Source organism: Ylistrum balloti, unplaced genomic scaffold, assembly GCF_031769215.1.
Source record: "Ylistrum balloti isolate Yb309-2 unplaced genomic scaffold, AGI_CSIRO_Ybal_v1 Utg369700, whole genome shotgun sequence".
In the NCBI taxonomy this organism is placed as follows: domain Eukaryota; kingdom Metazoa; phylum Mollusca; class Bivalvia; order Pectinida; family Pectinidae; genus Ylistrum; species Ylistrum balloti.
Genome location: NW_026781931.1, coordinates 60829 through 82447, shown reverse-complemented (window position 1 = coordinate 82447; position 21619 = coordinate 60829). Strand labels below are relative to the sequence as shown.

General features: G+C 34.2%; 2 protein-coding genes across 3 annotated transcripts in view; one reads left to right on the top strand and one right to left on the bottom strand.

Annotated features, from left to right (window-relative positions):
• LOC132565174 (ubiquitin carboxyl-terminal hydrolase 47-like) overlaps window positions 1-15813 on the bottom strand; it is a 29628-nt gene extending 13815 nt beyond the window's left edge. Inside the window, exons 1-18 of one of the 2 annotated variants that reach the window (XM_060229801.1) lie at window positions 15692-15813; window positions 12008-12214; window positions 11118-11243; window positions 10129-10318; window positions 9324-9420; window positions 9032-9110; window positions 8581-8647; window positions 7888-8027; window positions 7604-7693; window positions 7277-7372; window positions 6930-7027; window positions 6416-6546; window positions 5224-5366; window positions 4710-4841; window positions 3289-3365; window positions 2906-2961; window positions 2632-2744; window positions 667-771 (exon numbers count right to left, since the gene is read on the bottom strand). In XM_060229801.1, coding sequence (XP_060085784.1) covers window positions 667-771; window positions 2632-2744; window positions 2906-2961; window positions 3289-3365; window positions 4710-4841; window positions 5224-5366; window positions 6416-6546; window positions 6930-7027; window positions 7277-7372; window positions 7604-7693; window positions 7888-8027; window positions 8581-8647; window positions 9032-9110; window positions 9324-9420; window positions 10129-10318; window positions 11118-11243; window positions 12008-12214; window positions 15692-15730 — 1986 coding nt within the window. In that variant the 5' untranslated portion in view covers window positions 15731-15813. The remainder of the gene's footprint in view (window positions 1-666; window positions 772-2631; window positions 2745-2905; window positions 2962-3288; window positions 3366-4709; window positions 4842-5223; window positions 5367-6415; window positions 6547-6929; window positions 7028-7276; window positions 7373-7603; window positions 7694-7887; window positions 8028-8580; window positions 8648-9031; window positions 9111-9323; window positions 9421-10128; window positions 10319-11117; window positions 11244-12007; window positions 12215-15691) is intronic. The other variant, XM_060229802.1, reaches the window with a different exon arrangement.
• Window positions 15814-15832: 19 nt separating this feature from the next.
• On the top strand, window positions 15833-19621 carry LOC132565187 (large ribosomal subunit protein uL1-like; the record flags this gene model as incomplete). Its single annotated transcript, XM_060229817.1, is given in 6 exon segments — window positions 15833-15859; window positions 15861-15919; window positions 17338-17490; window positions 18212-18360; window positions 18688-18860; window positions 19412-19621. Coding segments are annotated over 6 exon segments (732 nt in total), but the record flags the coding sequence as incomplete, so codon positions are not given.
• Window positions 19622-21619: the final 1998 nt, after the last annotated feature.

Sequence of the window (21619 nt, the reverse complement as noted above, 5' to 3'; positions counted from 1 at the left end):
AAAGAGGACATTAGAGTAAGGTCACATTACTCTGTGTACCTAGGAGTGCCTTTGTATGTAGAAGGTTAACTGGTGGATAGGGTTGTATTAACAATCACTGATAGTTAATATCTCAGATTTTGTTTAAAATGTAGAAATAATTTCAAGTTTTTATCACTATTGAAGTCAACCCTCAAGATTAGAAACAAAGGCTTTTTGTAAGTAAGCAATTGAAAATTTTTTAACTGGCTGAACCTGCAAAAGAAATCAACACACAAATTGGGACCAAGGCCAGACTACAGATTATTTGTACAGTTTGAGGAGGTCCATCTGTACCTGTCTGAAATCAACTAAATGAATATTATCAGTTTTGAAAATTTATGCATAAAACAGGGTCCCTGCACACATATATTTCTAGAAATGTTATGACATTCAGTACAGATTAAAATGGAAAATATTTCATTATTTGTCAATTATTTTATGTTTGACAAGAAATTCCAAAACTGTGCATTTTGAGCTTTATATATCACAATTCTAAAATCTGGTTCAGGTGAATTTGTTTTATCATGGAAAAATTCTTTGCCACTTGGACTGTTTCAGCCAGGTTACACTAAAGTGGCCATTTTGTAAATACATATGATTGCAGAACAAATGAACACCTAGAAATGTGTACCAAAAGCAACCTACATGGTAAACCATCTCTGTGGCCTCGGCTAATGTTTTGTCTTTGTGTACTTCTAGTCGCTGTTCTTGTTTCTTCTTTAAAACTGGATGGTAGCAGAATGTCTTTATCTGGAAATAACATCAAAACATATATTGAAAAAAAAATGAAATGTTACAATTGGTTTTGTCTATCAAATATCAATTTCAAAAGCTGCATTTACATTCAGATATGATTCTAAAAGAGAAATAACTGTTTGAAAGTTTCCCACAAATACTGTATCTAAAAATAATAAATACATGTACAGGTAGATTTATCAATCAGTGTAATGTTTTATACCTTACAGGTAGATTTATCAATCAGTGTAATGTTTTATCAGACTGGTGATGATACATATACCTTACAGGTAGATTTATCAATCAGTGTAGTGTTTTATCAGACTGGTGATGGTACATATACCTTACATGTAGATTTATCAAACAGTGTAATGTTTTATCAGACTGGTGATGGTACATATACCTTACAGGTAGATTTATCAAACAGTGTAATGTTTTATACCTTACAGGTAGATTTATCAAACAGTGTAATGTTTTATACCTTACAGGTAGATTTATCAAACAGTGTAATGTTTTATCAGACTGGTGATGGTACATATACCTTACAGGTAGATTTATCAAATAGTGTAGTGTTTTATCAGACTGGTGATGGTACATATACCTTACAGGTAGATTTATCAAATAGTGTAGTGTTTTATCAGACTGGTGATGGTACATATACCTTACAGGTAAATTTATCAAACAGTGTAATATTTTATCAGACTGGTGATGGTACATATACCTTACAGGTAGATTTATCAGACAGTGTAATATTTTATCAGACTGGTGATGGTACATATACCTTACAGGTAGATTTATCAAACAGTGTAGTGTTTTATCAGACTGGTGATGGTACATATACCTTACAGGTAGATTTATCAAACAGTGTAATGTTTTATCAGACTGGTGATGATACATATACCTTACAGGTAGATTTATCAAACAGTGTAGTGTTTTATCAGACTGGTGATGGTACATATACCTTACAGGTAGATTTATCAGACAGTGTAATGTTTTATCAGACTGGTGATGGTACATATACCTTACAGGTAGATTTATCAAACAGTGTAGTGTTTTATCAGACTGTTGGTGGTATATATACCTTACAGTGTAATGTTTAATCAAACTGTTGGTGGTACATAAACCTTACAGGTAGATTTATCAAACAGTGTAATGTTTTATACCTTAAAGGTAGATTTATCAGACAGTGTAATGTCAGACAGGTGTCTGTAAGAATACCTTACAGGTAGATTTATCAAATAGTGTAGTGTTTTATCAGACTGGTGATGGTACATATACCTTACAGGTAGATTTATCAGACAGTGTAATATTTTATCAGACTGGTGATGATACATATACCTTACAGGTAGATTTATCAAACAGTGTAGTGTTTTATCAGACTGGTGATGGTACATATACCTTACAGGTAGATTTATCAGACAGTGTAATGTTTTATCAGACTGGTGATGGTACATATACCTTACAGGTAGATTTATCAAACAGTGTAGTGTTTTATCAGACTGTTGGTGGTATATATACCTTACAGTGTAATGTTTAATCAAACTGTTGGTGGTACATAAACCTTACAGGTAGATTTATCAAACAGTGTAATGTTTTATACCTTAAAGGTAGATTTATCAGACAGTGTAATGTCAGACAGGTGTCTGTAAGAATACCTTACAGGTAGATTTATCAAACAGTGTAATGTCAGAAAGGTGTCTGTAAGAATACCTTACAAGTAGATTTATCAGACAGTGTAATGTCAGACAGGTGTCTGTAAGAATACCTTACAGGTAGATTTATCAGACAGTGTAATGTCAGATAGGTGTCTGTAAGAAAACCTTACAGGTAGATTTATCAAACAGTGTAATGTCAGACAGGTGTCTGTAAGAATACCTTGCATGTAGATTTATCAAGTTCTTTTTGGCGTTGTTCTGCTTCATCTTTATCCTTTAGATGTTGAAGTTGTTGTCTAATATGATCTGGGAAATTATCTGGTTGAACAAAATCTAAAAGAAACAACCATCAGCACCTTAAATACATAGTTTATGGGCCAGTTGGAAAAAATGCATAACCTAGCATTCATGCTAGACTCTTCTAATACAAGATAATTTTAAAAATTAGATATGAAATGATTTTATGTCATTAAGTAAAAAATGTCTTTCCTCACCAGCATTTCTCTGTTTATCGATCTGACGATACATCAACATGTATGCATTCGTAGAACTGAAACAAATGAGCACAGAATAAAGCATGTTTCAATCATTTGGAAACTTACTTTGCAGTCAACAAAAAATTCTTTTCATTATAGCATATGTCTTTAAGTTCAACCCTGTGTTCACCAACAACAGACTTAAAGACGTGTAAAATTCAATATGACTCAAAGCCATGAAAGACTTTATATTTTACAAAGTTATTGCCTTAAACACTATCACACTCTATCATATAAGCTAATCTCTCCTAGGATCAAGTCAAGTTTTACTAAAGATTATGACCAATAGAAATTATCCTCCACCTGGGTAATGATTTGTTAACACAGAAATTCATAATTACCTGCTATATGTGGCTGAGTAATAGCCTCGGGATACAGAGGCACCACCATATATCTTTGTGATCTCGTCATATCCTATCTGTTAACAAAGCACACTGTGTATGTTAGAACACATTTAACCCACAGAAGTCAAACTATCATCAATTAGTAAAGCAAGACAGTTAATTAGAGTCAGCGAATTTTAACATGGTACAACATGATTTAATCTGATGATGAAAGAAAAAAATCTGACATTGACCTTAGTCTATGCCTGTAAAGTAATATTTAGTTAATTATAATGAAATTAACACAGCACTCATTCAAAGGATTAGACTTTAAGCAAACTCCTCATAAAATACAAAACACAAACACATAATACAAGGTTTACTCTGGAATTCTTAGGTAAAAACCTCTCACTCACACACACACATATACTGTACAACATGATGTAATCTGCTAATAAAAGTTGGATATAATGCTCACGTACACACATACATACATGGTACAACATGATTTAATCTGATGATGAAAGTTTGATATAAAAATCAAATTCACACATACATACATTGTACTTCTGAATTATTCTGATGATGAAAGTTTGATATAAAAATCAAACTCACACATACATACATTGTACTACTGAATTATTCTGATGATGAAAGTTTGATATAAAAATCAAACTCACACATACATACATTGTACTACTTAATTATTCTGATGATGAAAGTTTGATATAAAAATCAAACTCACACATACATACATTGTACTACTTAATTATTCTGATGATGAAAGTTTGATATAAAACTCACATATACACATACATACATTGTACTACTTAATCATTCTGATGATGAAAGTTTGATATAACACTCACATATACACATACATACATTATACTACTTAATTATTCTGATGATGAAAGTTTGATATAAAAATCAAATTCACACATACATACATTGTACTACTTAATTATTCTGATGATGAAAGTTTGATATAAAAATCAAACTCACACATACATACATTGTACTACTTAATTATTCTGATGATGAAAGTTTGATATAAAAATCAAACTCACACATACATACATTGTACTACTTAATTATTCTGATGATGAAAGTTTGATATAAAAATCAAACTCACACATACATACATTGTACTACTTAATTATTCTGATGATGAAAGTTTGATATAACACTCACACATACATACATTGTACTACTTAATTATTCTGATGATGAAAGTTTGATATAAAAAAGCTAACACTCACACAATCAAACATGGTACAGCATGATTTAATCTGATGTGGCAAGTTGAATAATTATAAAGGTCACACACTCACACAAATAATCTCTATACAGTATAACTTAATCTGATGATGAATATAAAGCTCACACTCACACCTGCATATCCTTACACAGATGTCACCCAACTTGTCTCAACTCACCTTGGAAACATGCTGGTCATTAAAGCTGTACCACTGTCCGTCTACAAATGATTTGATGTAGGCGTAGTAGTGTCCACCTGCTGCACTGCCCGAATGGATCATGATGGAGAACAGCTCGTACACGTAAGGACCCTACACACAAACAATTATACTATATTAGTTACACATAAATGTACGGACCTTGCAGTCACATAAATATATCATATCTGTATACATATGGACCCTACAGACAATCTTTCTTGAGATATTAAAGTTGTTTCAAGAATACATACAGACCCTACAAACACATGACAAACCATTAAAGTAAAACTCATCCTTATCCTTGTCTACAGAGCAAGAACATTTTGGTTTTATACATCACTCTAATAAATAAACTGTCTACCTGTGTATGCCTTAGATCATTATTAATACCGACAGATACTAGCTCATAGACTGGCAGGCATGTTTTACTTTACATAAACATAAAAAAACATTACTCTTTTTACAAACAACAATGATCCAATCTTTGATATACCGTGCACTCTGACTCCTTGGCATTTTTCGTGTTTGCAGCAGCCTCACTTGAAAGATTTTGTTGGTTATCAGATGGTGTTTGGACAGATCCCAGCTCACTCTCGGCTCCTACATCAATGCCTGTGAACACGCCGCAAGTTCTAGCTGAATTGTATAACCATATTCTATTCAAAACAATAGGCAGAAGTATTGATGATTTACTCAATCACAAATTGTGTTACCCTAACCCGGGTAAATATATTCAAGTGCTATTTGAAGGGAGAATCACAAATTATGTTACCTTAACACAGTTAAATATATTCAAGTGCTATTTGAAGGGAGAATCACCAATTGTGGTACCTTAACACAGGTAAATATATTCAAGTGCTATTTGAATAGAGAATCACAAATTGTGTTACCCTAACCCGGGTAAATATATTCAAGTGGTATTTGAATGGAGAATCACAAATTGTGTTACCCTAACCCGGGTAAATATATTCAAGTTTTGTTTGAATGGAGAATCACAAATTGTGTTACCCTAACCCGGGTAAATATATTCAAGTGCTATTTGAATGGAGAATCACAAATTGTGTTACCCTAACCCAGGTAAATATATTCAAACGCTATTTGAATGGAGAATCACAAATTGTGTTACCCTAACCCGGGTAAATATATTCAAGTGCTATTTGAATGGAGAACCACAAATTGTGTTATCCTAACCCAGGTAAATATATTCAAGTGGTATTTGAATGGAGAATCACAAATTGTGTTACCCTAACCTGGGTAAATATATTAAAGTGTTATTTGAATGGAGAATCACAAATTGCGTTACCCTAACCCGGGTAAATATAATAGAGAATCATAAATTGTGTTACCCTAACCCAGGTAAAAATATAATAGAGAATCATAAATTGTGTTACCCTAACCCAGGTAAAAATATTCGAGATTCACAAAATTACTGTAAAAAGCAAAAAAGCCAGGAATTGATGTTTCATATAGACGATAGATTACATTATTTGTTTTGGTATTTAATGAATGCATTTTAATACATCAGTATTTTGGTTACCTAATAATGGTATTTACAAAGTGAGTGTTCAAAAGGGCTTGTTGTAATGTAGTATACAATTTGTACCTAAAATTTTGCTAATAATATCACCAGAATTCTTTCCAATTGAAATTAAAACTTGGTTTAGAGGCCACTGGTGTGCACAAACCTTCATCACTACTATCTTCCAATGGTCCATCTGACACTTTCCCTCCTGTTGCTGCTGGTATCAAGTCCTCTTCATCTTTTTCTGGGTTTTCTACCATGTGGTTCAAATTCAGCACTTCCTGGAAAGTCATTCTATGACCAGAGGAAGAAAGCCAAGTCAAAATAGACACATAAAAATTCAAAACTTCCTGAAAAGTCATTCTATAACCAAAGTCAAAGAAGGGGTGTGTGCTTTTTCCAGAGACTAGTCAAAAAATAAAATAACAGGAGCAAAACCAAACAAAAGTTCAATAAACTTTTTTTGTCAGATATTAACTTCATCCTGTCTTTGAGATGTTGAGGACATTTTGTTATATACAGATTTTAATCACTTGTAAAACCTTAATAATGTCATGAGAGCCCATCTCTTGACACTTCCCCGACTCTAAAGATCACAGACTGGTCTCATCAGCTATAACTTAATAAATGTTTTATTTCACATATCATCATGGACAAATATATCAGTGTACCATTACCTATCATTGAGTTTTATTCTGTGCATTGTAGTGTAGTCAAAGTCAAAACGCTTTAACTGCAGTGTAAGGAGGTATGGAAAGGACAGGAATTTGAGGCCCTGTTGAAGAAATAATGATACAGTGAGTCACAAAATCTTATCTACCAATCATTATTTACTTTGCTCCTCTTTTTAATTCAAACACTTCATTAACAACATATTTCAAAGAGAAATTCAAAAAAATAAATTTGTTCTTTGCTTATAAATATAAAAATAATTGGTTATGTTTTCTGTATATAAGTATCAAAATTATGACATATTCTTTAGACAACTATATGAGCCCGTGATTTCCAGTAATGTATACCCTACCTTATGAGCATCACACTTTTTGTTACACTTTTCACAAAAGTACTGGTTACTTCCATCTAATGTTTCTGGCTGAACAAATGCATTTAATGCCTCTTCCTGTCAAAAAAAAAATGGACTTGTTGACAGTGAACATGAAACACGTGTCATTAAATGTTTCTGATTTCTTAACAGAAATTTGATCACATTTTAAAAGACAATGTAGGGGTGTAAATTCCTCCTACCTTCAATTGGTACCTGGTTAAGTCGTGGCTGGTGAAAATTTTAAACATTTCTTCAAAGTGTGACTTTTTATTGTAGTTTTCCTGTATACCGGTATACTGTACTCACCACACTACCATAGGCTGTAGTTGCCCCAAACGGCCTGATGACAAGTGGAATATCCAGATAGGAGTCAACCCTGGCACTCTCATTAGTACACTGAAACCAGGACACATGCAGGATAAACAGGTAATATCATTACTTCCAATACAACATGCTCTACTTATAAATATCTGTAAATAATTTATGGCAATTTTTTAGGGTAGTTTCTTATCTTTATTATTTTTTTTTTTTTTTTGCAATTCTAGGTTATAAAATATCTTTATAATAAATATTAAAAGTTGACTGAATACCTCCAAACACTTGACGTAATCTTTCATCTTTCCCTGATAAAGTTGGTTAATAAGATTGGCTTGGTTTGTGTTTCTCCACTTTAGTTCTAAAGCATCAAACATCACTCTACACAGCTCTTGTACGTCATGTTGTTGCCAAACTGTAAGCAGACATATATTCATAAGACCAGCTACAGATACACAACCTCTATCAATTTTTTCTTACAGTAACAACAAACCTCTGTATATGTCATACATGTTTTCTTACATTACAACATGGAAGCATCTATTTGGAATATTGACTTTCAATCCAAGATTGTATGTAATAATAGTATAGGATCAACAGCTTGACCATGTGGGTTTTTCTCCGGATTATTTGGTTTCCTCCGACACAAAGATGCCCTAAGTGTGCATTTAGTTTTACATATGTTTATCAAATTACCACGGTACAAATTAGTTTATATTGTTGCCTTAGGTTCCCAAGCTAATGTTCCTTTCCAGACCTTGTGATTCTCACTTACACAATTTTCTTCCTTTGATATGTTATGTAACGCACGGGTAGATTGCAACTAGTAAGCCATCATTAAAGTTGAACACAGTCCCGTGTTACAAAGATAGATATGGGTAAGTGTGACACATGTTCAATGATAAGATGGAGAAACACTAGGAACATAAAGGGACTGGGATAACAAAACATTTGAAATACCATCTTACCTTCACTGCTATCCCAACCAAAACTTTTGGTTAAGTCTGTGGTTTCAGCAGCACGCTTTTGACTAGTCTGTCAAGAGAAACAATACCCTGCTATCAACATAACAAATCAAAGTGTGCTTATCAAAGTTTTTCTGATTCTTTAATATAATGAAATATCGAAGTAGATACAGTAATTATTGGAATTCAGTTATTTGACACAGGGACTCATGCTTTTCCTTGAGGACTCACCAGAATTTTGAGAACTCTCTATATCTCTAAGAAATAGGAATCATCAGAATTTTGGAAATGGAGTTCAGGGTTCAACTGAATAAAAAAATCCTGTATCATATCAAATGAGTTTTAAACCCATGAACACATTCTTCTGTACATAACCTATGAGGACACCAGCTGATATTTTTAAAGATGAGGCTAAAGACAAAAATACATGCAATGTCATTCAAAATATACTTACTTGTAATTGTAAAAATAGCTTTTGTAGCTGGTATGGAATATTCTTTTCTGATTCTTCATGTGCTCCATCAAACTCCCACCTACAAGAACAGTAAAAGTTTTAAAAAACACTTTATTTCAAAAGCAATATCATTGTAGAATTTCCATTATCACCAGCTTCAAAGGTTTTATAGAAGTGGACAAATGAAGATAGATATTGATCAAACGTGGATCCAGAATACATGTGTATTCCACCAGAATGGTTCAAATAAAGCTTAAGTATTCAATACCATTTTCATGTGTGTTGTACTTACCTGTACAAAGCATTACGGAATTCTGGGGTCATATACAGTGTCTGTAAAAGGCTGTTGAGGTAGCAGGTCATCGCTTGGTTAACAAGTCCAACATAGCCTGAAAAAGACAATCATGTGTTGTAGCATCTCCAATGGGCAACAGTTAACTATCTTTTTACTAACCTCGACTCTTTCTGCTAAAAGTACAATTATGTGAGAAAAATGATACTCCATGTAATATTTCAGCTTATTTCTACTTCTACTTCTAAGCATGATGTCATGAAGACCATATGTAATTCAATGCTATATAAAACTGATGAAGGCTTTTCTATTAACTTAATTTATGTGCATTTTCTGTGACCTGTCTTCTGTATGAAAACCTAATACAACACACCAGGATTATTGTCATACAATACTTATTTAGAGTGGTAAAGTAGTGAAGAATTTTACTATTGTGCTAACCACCTAATATTTTAGACTTTATGACAGTGACAGAGAAGTTTTCGAAGCAAGTGGCTACATCTACAGGAAATGTCACCTATATCAACCAATTTTCCTACAATTTATCAGTGTGGCAGAGCTCTACCCACAGATATTGCATATCATTCAAACCCATACTTACTTGTATCAGCCGTCATTTGACTGCAATAGTGTAGCTGTACATATTGTTTGAAAATCAGAGCTACATTTACTTGTATCAGACATCATGAGAGACAGGGTACCTGTGAAATTATTGGAGAATTGCAGTCATAACTTATCATGTCAGACTTCATCAGAGTAACAGAATAGCTGTAGACATTGTTTGAATATCACAGCCATTACTTACCTGTATCAGACTTCATGAGAGCGGCAGAATAACTGTAGGAACTGTCTGAATAGGTTGAAAATGTATACACATCACCCGAACTAGTGCCACTGGCCCCACCACTATAGTAGCCTGAAGAGGAGGCCACTACCTCTGAAGAGCCTGCAACCTCAGATTCTGCTTCCGTAGCACATGTGGCTACACACTGTTGCTGCAGGAGAAAGCATGGTAGTTGAATATTATATTCATTCTCTCAAATGGATTGATGGCCATATGAATTAACTTTTGTTTTAAGCCAATTACTATTTGTTGGGATTTTTTTCAGTGTATAGTTACTCTAAAACAATAGCTAGAACTGTCATTGGAGAACAACATAACTCACCTTTTAACAATATATCTTATGTAAGTAATGATAGAAAAAAATCATATTACATACCTACATCACTAAATATGGTCCATTATAATCTGTATTCACTTCAGAAATGAAATAGTATGTCAGTTAATTAATGCACTACTTTACAGAATCTACTAAATGGAAACCATGCTGAGCTATTGGCCCCTAAAATCCATAAAGAAACAGGTTAGGATAATGTAAACTTTATGGAAAAGTTTAACCATTTATCCCCTTTTGAGCCAAATATGTATACAAAAGTATGGCTTTGTATATGTTTGTATTCCATAATGAAGCTTCAGTGATCAGCATCTCTATGAATATTGACAGCCAGTACTATTTGGAAAGTTCTCTAAACCTTTTGGTCTCATAAACATGAAAAATATGGTTTAAACATATTGATAACACTTTCTATCATAGCTACACTTCTACAATAAAACAAATAAACAAAGCTTCATGACTGTAGTGACTCAACATTACACTTCTTGCTAGAATACTTGAAACTTGAATTGGGATACAACTGTGACCCATCATACTACAATAGCCCACAAACCATCCTTAATCTTCAAATGCTTCAATTAAAAATCCCAGGAATTTAACTCTGATCAATATAATTTACCGGTTGTGAAGCTTCCACTTTACGGGCAGTAATTCCTTCTCGTTCGTTAATAGTAAAGTCATGGCGTCTCACTCCTACCACACACACATCAGATACAGTTCTGTTCAGAAAGTGCTCCAAAGGCATCTAGGAAAGGAAAATATGGTAATAAACAACAAGCTATAAAGATTGAAGGGGTAGTTTTTCACCATTACAGATAGAAGTTGACAATGTTTAACAATGAGATCACAATCTAGTTGAAACTGTATTTACCTGAAATGCCAATAAGAAATAAACTTGGAAGAAAATATGAAAAAGGTATAATTTGAAGCTAAAACACAAACAAGTTACATAGACATAACTGCCTGACGAAAATTCAAAATTGCATGACAAATATATATAATACACCAAAAGCTACTGATAGTTAATGAGCTTCATCTTCAATGTGGCAGAAATGACTTCATATACTGTGAAAATTTGGTCAAGTTCTTTCAGAAAACCTGAACAAGAGGTTAATATCAGTTAAGTGTGTCTCTTCCCCTAAAGCATCATCAACAAGTCAATCACTTGCCATTAACAACTGTACTTGTTTCTTTCAAAATTGAAAATCTAATGATTCTTAACATTGGACTATTGAAATTTTTCAAGTATTTAATTCTTTTACATTTTACTGACAGAGAAAAAATAAATTCATCTAGCTTTTTTCGTCACTTTGTTTGATATTATCAAATAAAAAGAGACAGAAGGGAAAAGGGCAGCTATTTTGCATCTACTTGCCATACCTTCCGCAAATTATACTGAATATATGTTTGTCATGATTTAGTCTTTACCAGTCTAACATAGCAATTTCTGGGCTACAATTGAAATTCAAAGAAAAACAAGGGAAAAAATAATCAAATTTCTCTATTTACCTCTTCTATTTCTGTTCCAACTTGTTTTTCATAGTGAACTGAAATTGTTTCTGCTAAATAAGAGAATTTTTCTGCCAGGTCCGAAATAAGTCTTGCCACAGGTGTTGATGCAGGCAGGTTAAGTGTGTGTTTGATGCCTGCGCAATTGACATCCACCATGTCACGGACCACACACAGGATCTTCTGTTCATCTGCCACGCACACATTCTGGTAAATCAAAAGTGTACATGCATATATGAGAGATATCCTCTTAGCTCACAGGGAAAAAATTCTTAACATTTAAATTGCTTTGAAAATACATTTTATACAAGCTCAATCACATTTTATCAAATAAGACTGTCGAAACAAATTGTTTCATACACATTTTGTAACATATTTATCCAGTGCAAACCATAACAAGATCATAGTGTATTTTAGTAAAAATAAAAAGCTCCCCTCCCTCTTAAATCCCAGGAGAGTTATGCATGTATACAACTATATCATTCAACCCCTTTCACTTCTAAATAATGATAAGTTGCCACAACAGATCAGTTTATCAGCACTCCAAAACTTTTTGAGTGGAATATTGTTGTATGTCAGGCTGTCTGATGTCTGAAACATACATTGCTGAATCAAAATGTCTGCTTGGGCACTTGACACACAGATTGTGATATTGTTGAATAAAACAATTTTAAGAATTGCTTAAACTGAATAAGACTATGCTAATTTATTAGAGTGATAAGCAGTGAGCCCTTGTGGATCACTTGACTAATTAATGCAGTATAATTAGTTTTTTGTGTTCTGGACAGACAATCGTGAAATTGTAATGAATTGCTATAAGCCTACTATCACATAATGATGTTTCATCTTTGTTTTCTTTCTTCTCTTTCCATAATGTAACCAGATGGGTCCCCCAGGGGAGTGTCCTAGGACCTTTGTTAATTTTTTATGTATCAATGACCTACCAAAAATTATTAAATTCACGACAAATTTGTCATACTTGTCAACTTTTCACAATTCTCGTGGGGGAGAAAAGTGCATGAACTACATATCTGACTTGCCATGATATTGCCCATTGCGACATTTGACTCAAAGGAAAAATTAATGTATATTTAATCAACACATATAACTTTAAGTTGATAAAGCGCACTCTCTACTAGACTATAACAATGAAAAAGTATCTGCTTTTTTCGCAAGTAAGGTTCAAATTTGAATTTATTCATTTAAATTCTCAGTATTCATTTAACTCACACAATATAAAAGATATTAAGATTGATAATTATCTGTTTAGTTGTTAGTAAGGATAGTATTTCCAAATATGATGCCTGTGAAAGAATTTGTTCAATTTAAATAAGGAAAAAATAATGTTAATCAACTCATGAAACTTTAAGCTGTTATTTTATTAAAATAGAAATAGACAAAAAAAGATAATTAAATGATTTTTTTCATAAAATTCAAAATGTTTTAATCTAGATCTAATGGTTCATGATATTTGAAGTTTTGTATTTACTGTGAAATATATATTTATAAAATAACTGTAGCCACTTACAAATCCTAAAATTTGGTTGTTCCTGTTTTGCAAAAGTGTAACTACTTCCTGTTTAATCAGTATCACGTTTTTGTGGAAAACCAAACATGCTTGAATTTTTAGTTAACTTTTCAGTGAGTGAAATATTTGTTTGATCTGATTTTTTAACTTATGGTGCAAACTTAGTTGTCTGTTAAGGACTGATGTGGTTGAAATATTGGTATTGATTGAGGTATGCTTGCTCATTGTTACATCATAAAGATCATTTTTCAAACCATTTTCTTATTGAATATGTTATTTGGCCGAATAGGTAGTATAAACATCACAATAACTTCTTAATTATCTGTAGAACGATTTTGTCTTAATCAAACATTTACAAGGGCCCACCCATGAGTTCTGACCAATGGTCTAATGTTTATTAGGTACGGAACAATCAGGCATGTACAAGTGTGCTTTCAAGCGTAGCAGTCAATTAGGATTAACTGGAATTTGGTGACACTAACTAGATAATTGGGAGTGTACTCACCTAGCTAGGCCTTGATGATGTGGCCAGGTGGTCAGCCTTACAAATTTGACAACCATAGCAAGGTTAATTATTACCTACCTAGCAGGATCTCTTAAATTGGGAGATTACCACAATTTTGATTCAGATGATTGCGAGGGGAGATGGGAAATGAAAATCATGAAACTCCTGACTGAATCGGGAAAGTTGGCAGATATGAATTGTTTGCGGATGATATCAGGTTATATGGAACAAGTAACAACAATAACAGCATATGTCAATTGACTTAGACATCATAGGAAATTGGTCTAAAAAGTGGCAGCTGAAATTCAGTTCTGGGAAATGTAAATTTTTACATTTTGGACACAACAACAAAGGCACAGATACACTATGGATGGTGAGGAAATACAACAAGGAGATTAGAAAAAAATTCTAGGAGACACTAATTTCAAGTACAGTATACATGTAGCGAGTAGACAAAGAAATGTTTATTACACTTTATAAGGCACTCATTAGACCACACCTTGAGTATCTTGTACCTGCATGGAATCCGCTGTTAAAGCAGACGTTGGAGCAATCGAAAACATGAAAGAAGTGCCACTAAGTTTGTTAGATCTTTAAAGGACTTATTGTAACCCTGGTAAAATATTAGCCTCAATATACCACTCGACTAGAGACTTCTCTTTAGCTCGAAAGGTAGAGCGTCAGACTAGTAAGCCAGGGGTTCCGAATTCGATTCCTAGCAGAGGCATTGAAATAAATAATGACCTCTGTTACATTGGCACCACATCTAGACAGGCTACTTCAACTCAGATTCACAACATTACAATAAATCTGTTTAACCCTTAATGAAATTGAAGAAACAGGACAAAGAATGTTTGAAATTATTGACAGCCACAGAACAAGGAGGCATAACTTCAAAATCTAGTGGAAACACTCAAGACAAGACTTTGGGAGGCACTCATTCGAATTGAGAGTGGTAAGAAGCTGGAACCATTTGCCAAATGAAGAGATTACATCATTAGTACAACAACGTTGAATGTATTTAAATCAAGGATAAACAACCATTGGAAAGGACTAAATATAAAAGTTCAGTTTGTTAGTAGTAAGGAACTATCTACTGTGAGAATAGAAGTCATGGAAGTATATATACATAAGATTTTGAAAGTAAACATTGACGTCAATGCAGAGATTTATTTCGAAATATGTGAAAGTGATTAAAAAAAATGACAGATTAGCTCAGAGATATCGTCATGCACAACCAACGATAAAAACAAGGGAAAATCAATGTAGTGTAGAAGCTTGTTTTTTCTAATGCAGACCGAAGATCAGGTGTATCAGGTGAAGACTACAATGTAATACCTATCACAATATAAGATCCACAGGGTACACATGTGCTTCAGTTCAGGTGTCACACGAAAATAAATATTGAAGACGTGAATCCATGACAGAAATAATTAGATACCATATTAAAGCTAATTTGCTGAGTTAAATACATTTTTTGCAACAGGAAAGAAAAGTAAACTAGTTTTCGAAGCAAACTTGTACCATTATTTCACAACAATAACAATGACATGGTGCAATGAGAATATGGTGAGAGATGACTAAAATATTCTTAGTGAATATTACTAGAGGTACTAGACTTTCTTATTCAAGATAAAGCCATTCTTCTTACCTCTATGGGCACGACTTGAGTGTTTTCTCCAGTTACCATCTTGAATGGTACCTATTTCTCTTTATTTTACCATTTCCTCTTAAATCATTCGTGATTATACAGCATTACCCGATTGATATTAGAAGTAATGGCTGCCGAAATAGAGGAAATCTCGCGATCTCGCCTGTGACGTGAGCACAAACGTGATCCTAAAGATCCTTTCCGGTTGGTGCTCCAGACGAACATGAGGTGAAAATTTTACCGGAGATCAAATCCGAAATAATCGTGGTTACTTTATAAAGAAAATAATCAAAAAGTGAACTCTCTGAAAATACACATATTTATGTTCTACTTTATCATGTTAATGGTTGATTATGATGTTTTTAAAGCTGAGAAAAAAGATAATATTTTCAGAACAGGCCCAGATAGTTGTACCATAAAATAGGTTAACGTGCATTGCACCACACGCATTCAAGAATACAGAGTCACACTTAACTTCAATGGTTAACTTTATGACAATAACAATGACGTTAAAAAATGCGTTTGGCGAATTAAAGATGTAATTGGTATATGAAAGTGGTGCTAAATATTGTTTAAATTGTTTCAACTCTTAACTTTGCATGGCAAGCCGTTTTAAAAATCCCAGTTTCTCCTTTGGGAATATTTTTATAACTTGAGTGAAAAAGAATATCACTTACGTGAGAAATAACATAATGTAAGCATTTAATGTAACATGCAGTATAAAGAATTTCCCTTCAGAGAAATTCTATTTTCGTATCAAACGCAAACTAGCCCATGGCTTATCAATTTGGGTATGGATTTATTTCTAGAAATAGCTGTAACCACTTCAAATTAGCCCCTTTTTTGCCCAAGTTGCATTTATCAATTCAGATTACTGTTGCAAATCTCCCACAAGATGTGTATGGCTCACAATTGCTTAACTACTTGTTAACTATAATGGAAGGGAGGGGGATGTGTACAAGTAATGAAAAACACCCTGGTTTTTTTTTTTTTTTTTGGCGGGAGGGGGTTGAACTAGCAACCCTTGGGTCTCTACCTGGACACTACCACTCATCTAAAGGGAAATTTCTGGTAAGGTAGCCTGTACTTAAAACACACCAACCACTTGTCTAGAGAAACCCATTTTAGATGTATGGTACATTTAAAGAACCTCGGAAGAGCTTCTGTATCGTAATAATTGTCAAAAACCTAAACGGTTTCTCATCTTTACGAGGGAAAATATTGTCCTCCATGTTCATGTGCAGGTTATCAATTATAATGAATGGAGTGTATCAGTACTAAAAGCAACCGGTATGTGGCATACGTTTCATAGTTTTCATTCAGTATTTATAATAAAAACTGACGCGAATCTACAGTAGGAAATTAAAATTTTGGATTTCATTTGTTTTTAGAAAAGGAAAGTATATTCATAAATCAAGAAAACTTAAGATTTCAACTTTTAAACACAAGTACGAAAATATAGCGTAAGAGCATGTTGTCAAAATGGCGGATGATAATGAGCTGGACCAAAAGTAGTGAGGATAGATACTATATACGTTCAAAGTACTCCTTCCGATTGATCGATTGTAAATTTCCATTCCGAATCACATCACTAGAATTGAATAATGAGAACTTAACTTTAACAAAAGGGGACTTTTTTATTTCAGCAAGATATCAAGGGACAACCTTTACGAGGCCATCAATGCGGTCCTCACTTCCTCACAGGAGAAGAAGAGGAAGTTCACACAGTCTGTTGAGCTTCAGATTGTTTTGAAGAACTACGATCCTCAAAAGGACAAGCGTTTCTCTGGAACTGTCAAGTATGCATTATCCCCATCATGACTTTAGTGAGAAGGAAAACAAACTTGTCAAGGTCTAGGACCTCCACCCTGGGTCACAAAATAACTGGGAAGGTGTTAATGATTTAATACCGACAATTGATGCTCTTAATGTTTACCCTCTCTAAAACTGACCCCCACCCAGGGTCTTTAAAGAACTGGGAAGGCTTTGTTGGTACTATTGTTTACCTCTTGGCCGATCATTGATGTATGCACCACTAATATGAGAATTCCGTCTCTGTGACTTCTGACACAGGCTGGACAGAACAAGTGTTTCTGCTTGAGGTTTGGTATGTAAGCTTAAACTGATACATTACCTATCATGAAAGCATTGTCACTTCAGATTTGTTGACAGCTTTAAGGGTCAGTTGAATTAGAATGATTTAGTTTTACTACTTAAATTTAAGAAGTCCAAGGTTGAATAACAGATGTTTATATTTTTCTTCATTTATCAGAAAAAAACTTTTGTTTGCCTGTTCAAATAAGATTTTCCTTCACGTGTTGTGCCTACAGCAGTCGTGTGACCTGCATCAAATCACTCCATGGATTCATACTTTTTATTAAGTTGACAAGCCTTTGTGGACTGGTATATCAGAAAAGATTCTTTAGATACAGGGATTAGCTATTGCAGTTGAAGGGTCCATCTATTTATGTATTGGTATATCTTTTATGTTTTCATTATGTTGGGTTCGTTCATTTACAGACTGAGGCATGTGCCACGTCCCAAGATGAGGGTCTGTGTTCTTGGAGATCAAGTGCACTGTGACCAGGCCAACGCCAACAACATCCCTTGTATGGACTCTGACTCTTTAAAGAAACTAAACAAGGACAAGAAGCTAGTGAAAAAGCTGGGTAAGGTTGATTTGATTAACTGAGAATTTACAGGGTTGGTGTTATCAAAGTTTGTTTGCCCCCAATAGTAAAGTAATGTAGAGAGAAGAAGGGAACAGTTTCTAGCTGTTATGACTTTCACATGTTCCTTCTGTATGTAACAAATGGCAAATTAATTGGCTATACGCAAAAGCCGAGCATGTCATTCCTGCTTATGATGATCAAATATTTTGCATGTATTGTCTTATTAACCATGACGAGAATAAGACTGAGGCAGGAATTCTTTCTAAACATAATTGCAAGTATTGTGTGAAAACCAGTGTTTCATTTTAAAAAACTTTCTTTCAGCCAAGAAGTATGATGCCTTCCTTGCTTCTGACTCGCTGATCAAGACAATCCCTAGGATCTTGGGACCAGGCTTGAACAGAGCAGGAAAGTTCCCCACCCAGGTCACACACAACGAGTCTCTGTTGTCCAAAATTGAGGAAACAAAAGCAACCATCAAATTCCAGTTGAAAAAGGTTAGTTTTCAGTTTTTCATGGGTATGATGTAACACTTCACTTTATGGATATTTTTTTCATGCTCCCCAGCAACTTTAATATCTGAAGCATAACTTTGCCCACAGTTTAACAATGATCATGAAACTTGATGAATACATTATTTCCCTTTGATGGAAATTTCTTGTTTGAAGTTTACCTTTGCTGTATTTAGGGTAGGATAATGAAACTCGGGGTTTATATATTGATCATATGAAGGCAGTGTGCAGTACCACAATGTTAGGGCCAGCAATCCCTTAATTACAGAATTAACACCTTTTGTTAAAATTTTGTCTCTGGAGCATACCTTAATGTTTACATCAGTCATACTAAGAGAATGTGTTGTATACCAAATCCAGAGCCTACAAACCAATAATTGCAGAAATATTGCCAGGTGGTAAAATTTTGTGGCCAATAAGTGGCTTAGATTATCAACACAGTCATATACATTTGCAAAGGCAGTTGAGGTTACCAGTACTAATCTTGTTATAATAGTTTACAACATTAGTTTGATATTTTGACATTATTTCCACAGGTATTGTGTCTGGCTGTTTGTGTTGGACATGTCGAAATGGGTGCAGATGATCTGTATTCCAACATCACACTGTCCATCAACTTCCTGGTGTCGCTGTTGAAGAAGAACTGGCAGAATGTCCGTGCTCTCTATATCAAGGGAAGCATGACGCCTTCTCAGAGAATTTACTAAAGACTGTTGTCCTAATAAAGTAACTACTGTGATGGCAAATTTTGTGTTGAGGGTTTTTATTAAGTAATTATTACTACCGATGAAGGGAAGGTGTGAACGTTTCAAGTACTGTAGTACTGAACAAAGTATTGATAGTATTGTACTGAAGTACTTCACCAATCGAATTCCTTAAATTTATGCAACAAGCTCTCTGATTGGCAGAGCCAAGTCTAGATCGATTGTGGGTGGAGCCAGGTGAAAAAATACTGTGCAGACATCGGCATTTTACAAACACTCTACTGTCGCGAGAGGTTAATTGGAAGAGTCCAAGTCACAGGTGGCTTCAGATCAGACCTAATTGGGTTGTCCCATTTGTTTCGTTCTACACCCAATGATACCTTGCTTTTCCATCAATGGTACAACGAGAAAACGAAAGTTACTCGGTACTAAACTAATTTGCGTGCAAAATATATATCAACTGGTTAGATCACTGGGACCGGAGAATTCATAACATCTTAACAGTTCATATAGTCATTCTGTACTAGTTTTATTTATTTTTTTTTTGAAAGGGTGGGGGGGGAGGTTGGCTCAAAATATTTCGGTTTAAGCCCAAGCTCTATTATATGTAACAAAGAATTACGAATTACCTGGGACCTCCTGATATATGCCGATAATTCATACTGCATTAAAAAATAAAGGAATTCTGTGGTCCCATATATTTTTTATTTTATTTTTTATCTTTCCATCGAAAATTATACATATCTGCAACATGTGAAAAAACTTTGAAGTTGGTTGGGCGGAATATCTAGAGCATTTACTACTGCAAGTTCCAGAAATTCTGACACAAGTCGGGTATTTGCACGAAGCCTCTGTCTCATGACATTGAATACATATTCAGTTACGTTGTATTCCGGGGAATAAAGCGGCTGAAAAACCAGGGACACGCCATATTCTTTCAGCATATTTCTTAAAATGCGCTCTCCCTGTCTATGGTGATGGAATCCACAATTATCCATCACAACCACATCGCCTTGTACAAAAACAGGATTCCCCATACCGTTCGTATCGGACATAATTTCGTCGAAAATTTTGCGTACTGTTGCCGTCGTCGGACATTTTTCCAGCGATTACTTAGTAATTGTTATGTAACTGATAGTGTACATTAACTCCGCCTACCGGAACAAATTGGGTGTCAGATCAACTATTCAGGTTGTCTAAACTCCGCCCCCGACCAATTACAGAGGTCGTTGTATACTTGACTCGATTATTTGAATACTTCAATACAATAGTATCAATACTTTGTTCAATACTATAGTAAGTGTGTCGTTCACACCTTCCCTTCATCGGTAGTAACACTACTTACCACCAGTTGTCAACAATTACCCATTCAGTTGTTCCCCTTGCAAAAATTGATGTGGATTTAACATTACTTGTAGCAATTTGTGTTGAATGCATGTCAACATAACCGGGAAAGAAAACCTTGCTCAACATCACACGCTGGTAAAAAGATCTAATATCCTATTGTCAGTTTGGAGTTTCGAGGTGGGGTTGAAGCTTAAGCCACTTTTTTTTTTTTTTTTTTAGAATATTCTTTTTAACACTTTAACCACTTCATTTCTGGAGATATTATGTACTGGATGAATCTTTACCAAATTTCAGATGAGGTCCCTAGTTGTATCAATTGGAATTGGGGTCTCTTTATTACAAAAAGGTCAACAGACTGCCATCTATGATTTTTACAATGAAAATGTGATAATTTTTCTTTACTTTCGGGATTGATTGTCCACAAATTTTATCTGTAGATTCACATTGTTGCAAGTTGTGTCCCATTTATTTTTTTGACTTGTCAGAACAACGAAAAGGCTAATATATGGCCATTTGCAATTGAAAGTTATATATCTTGAGGAATAGGTGGTTGCCTATTTGTGCCATTTTGATTTTTAGAATGGAAGAAAGTCGGCCATCCATGATAAAAATAACTCTCCCTACTACTCTAGATTAAATGTAAGTCACAGTTACGTTTATCTTGATCTATGCCAGAATAAAAAAAATATATAA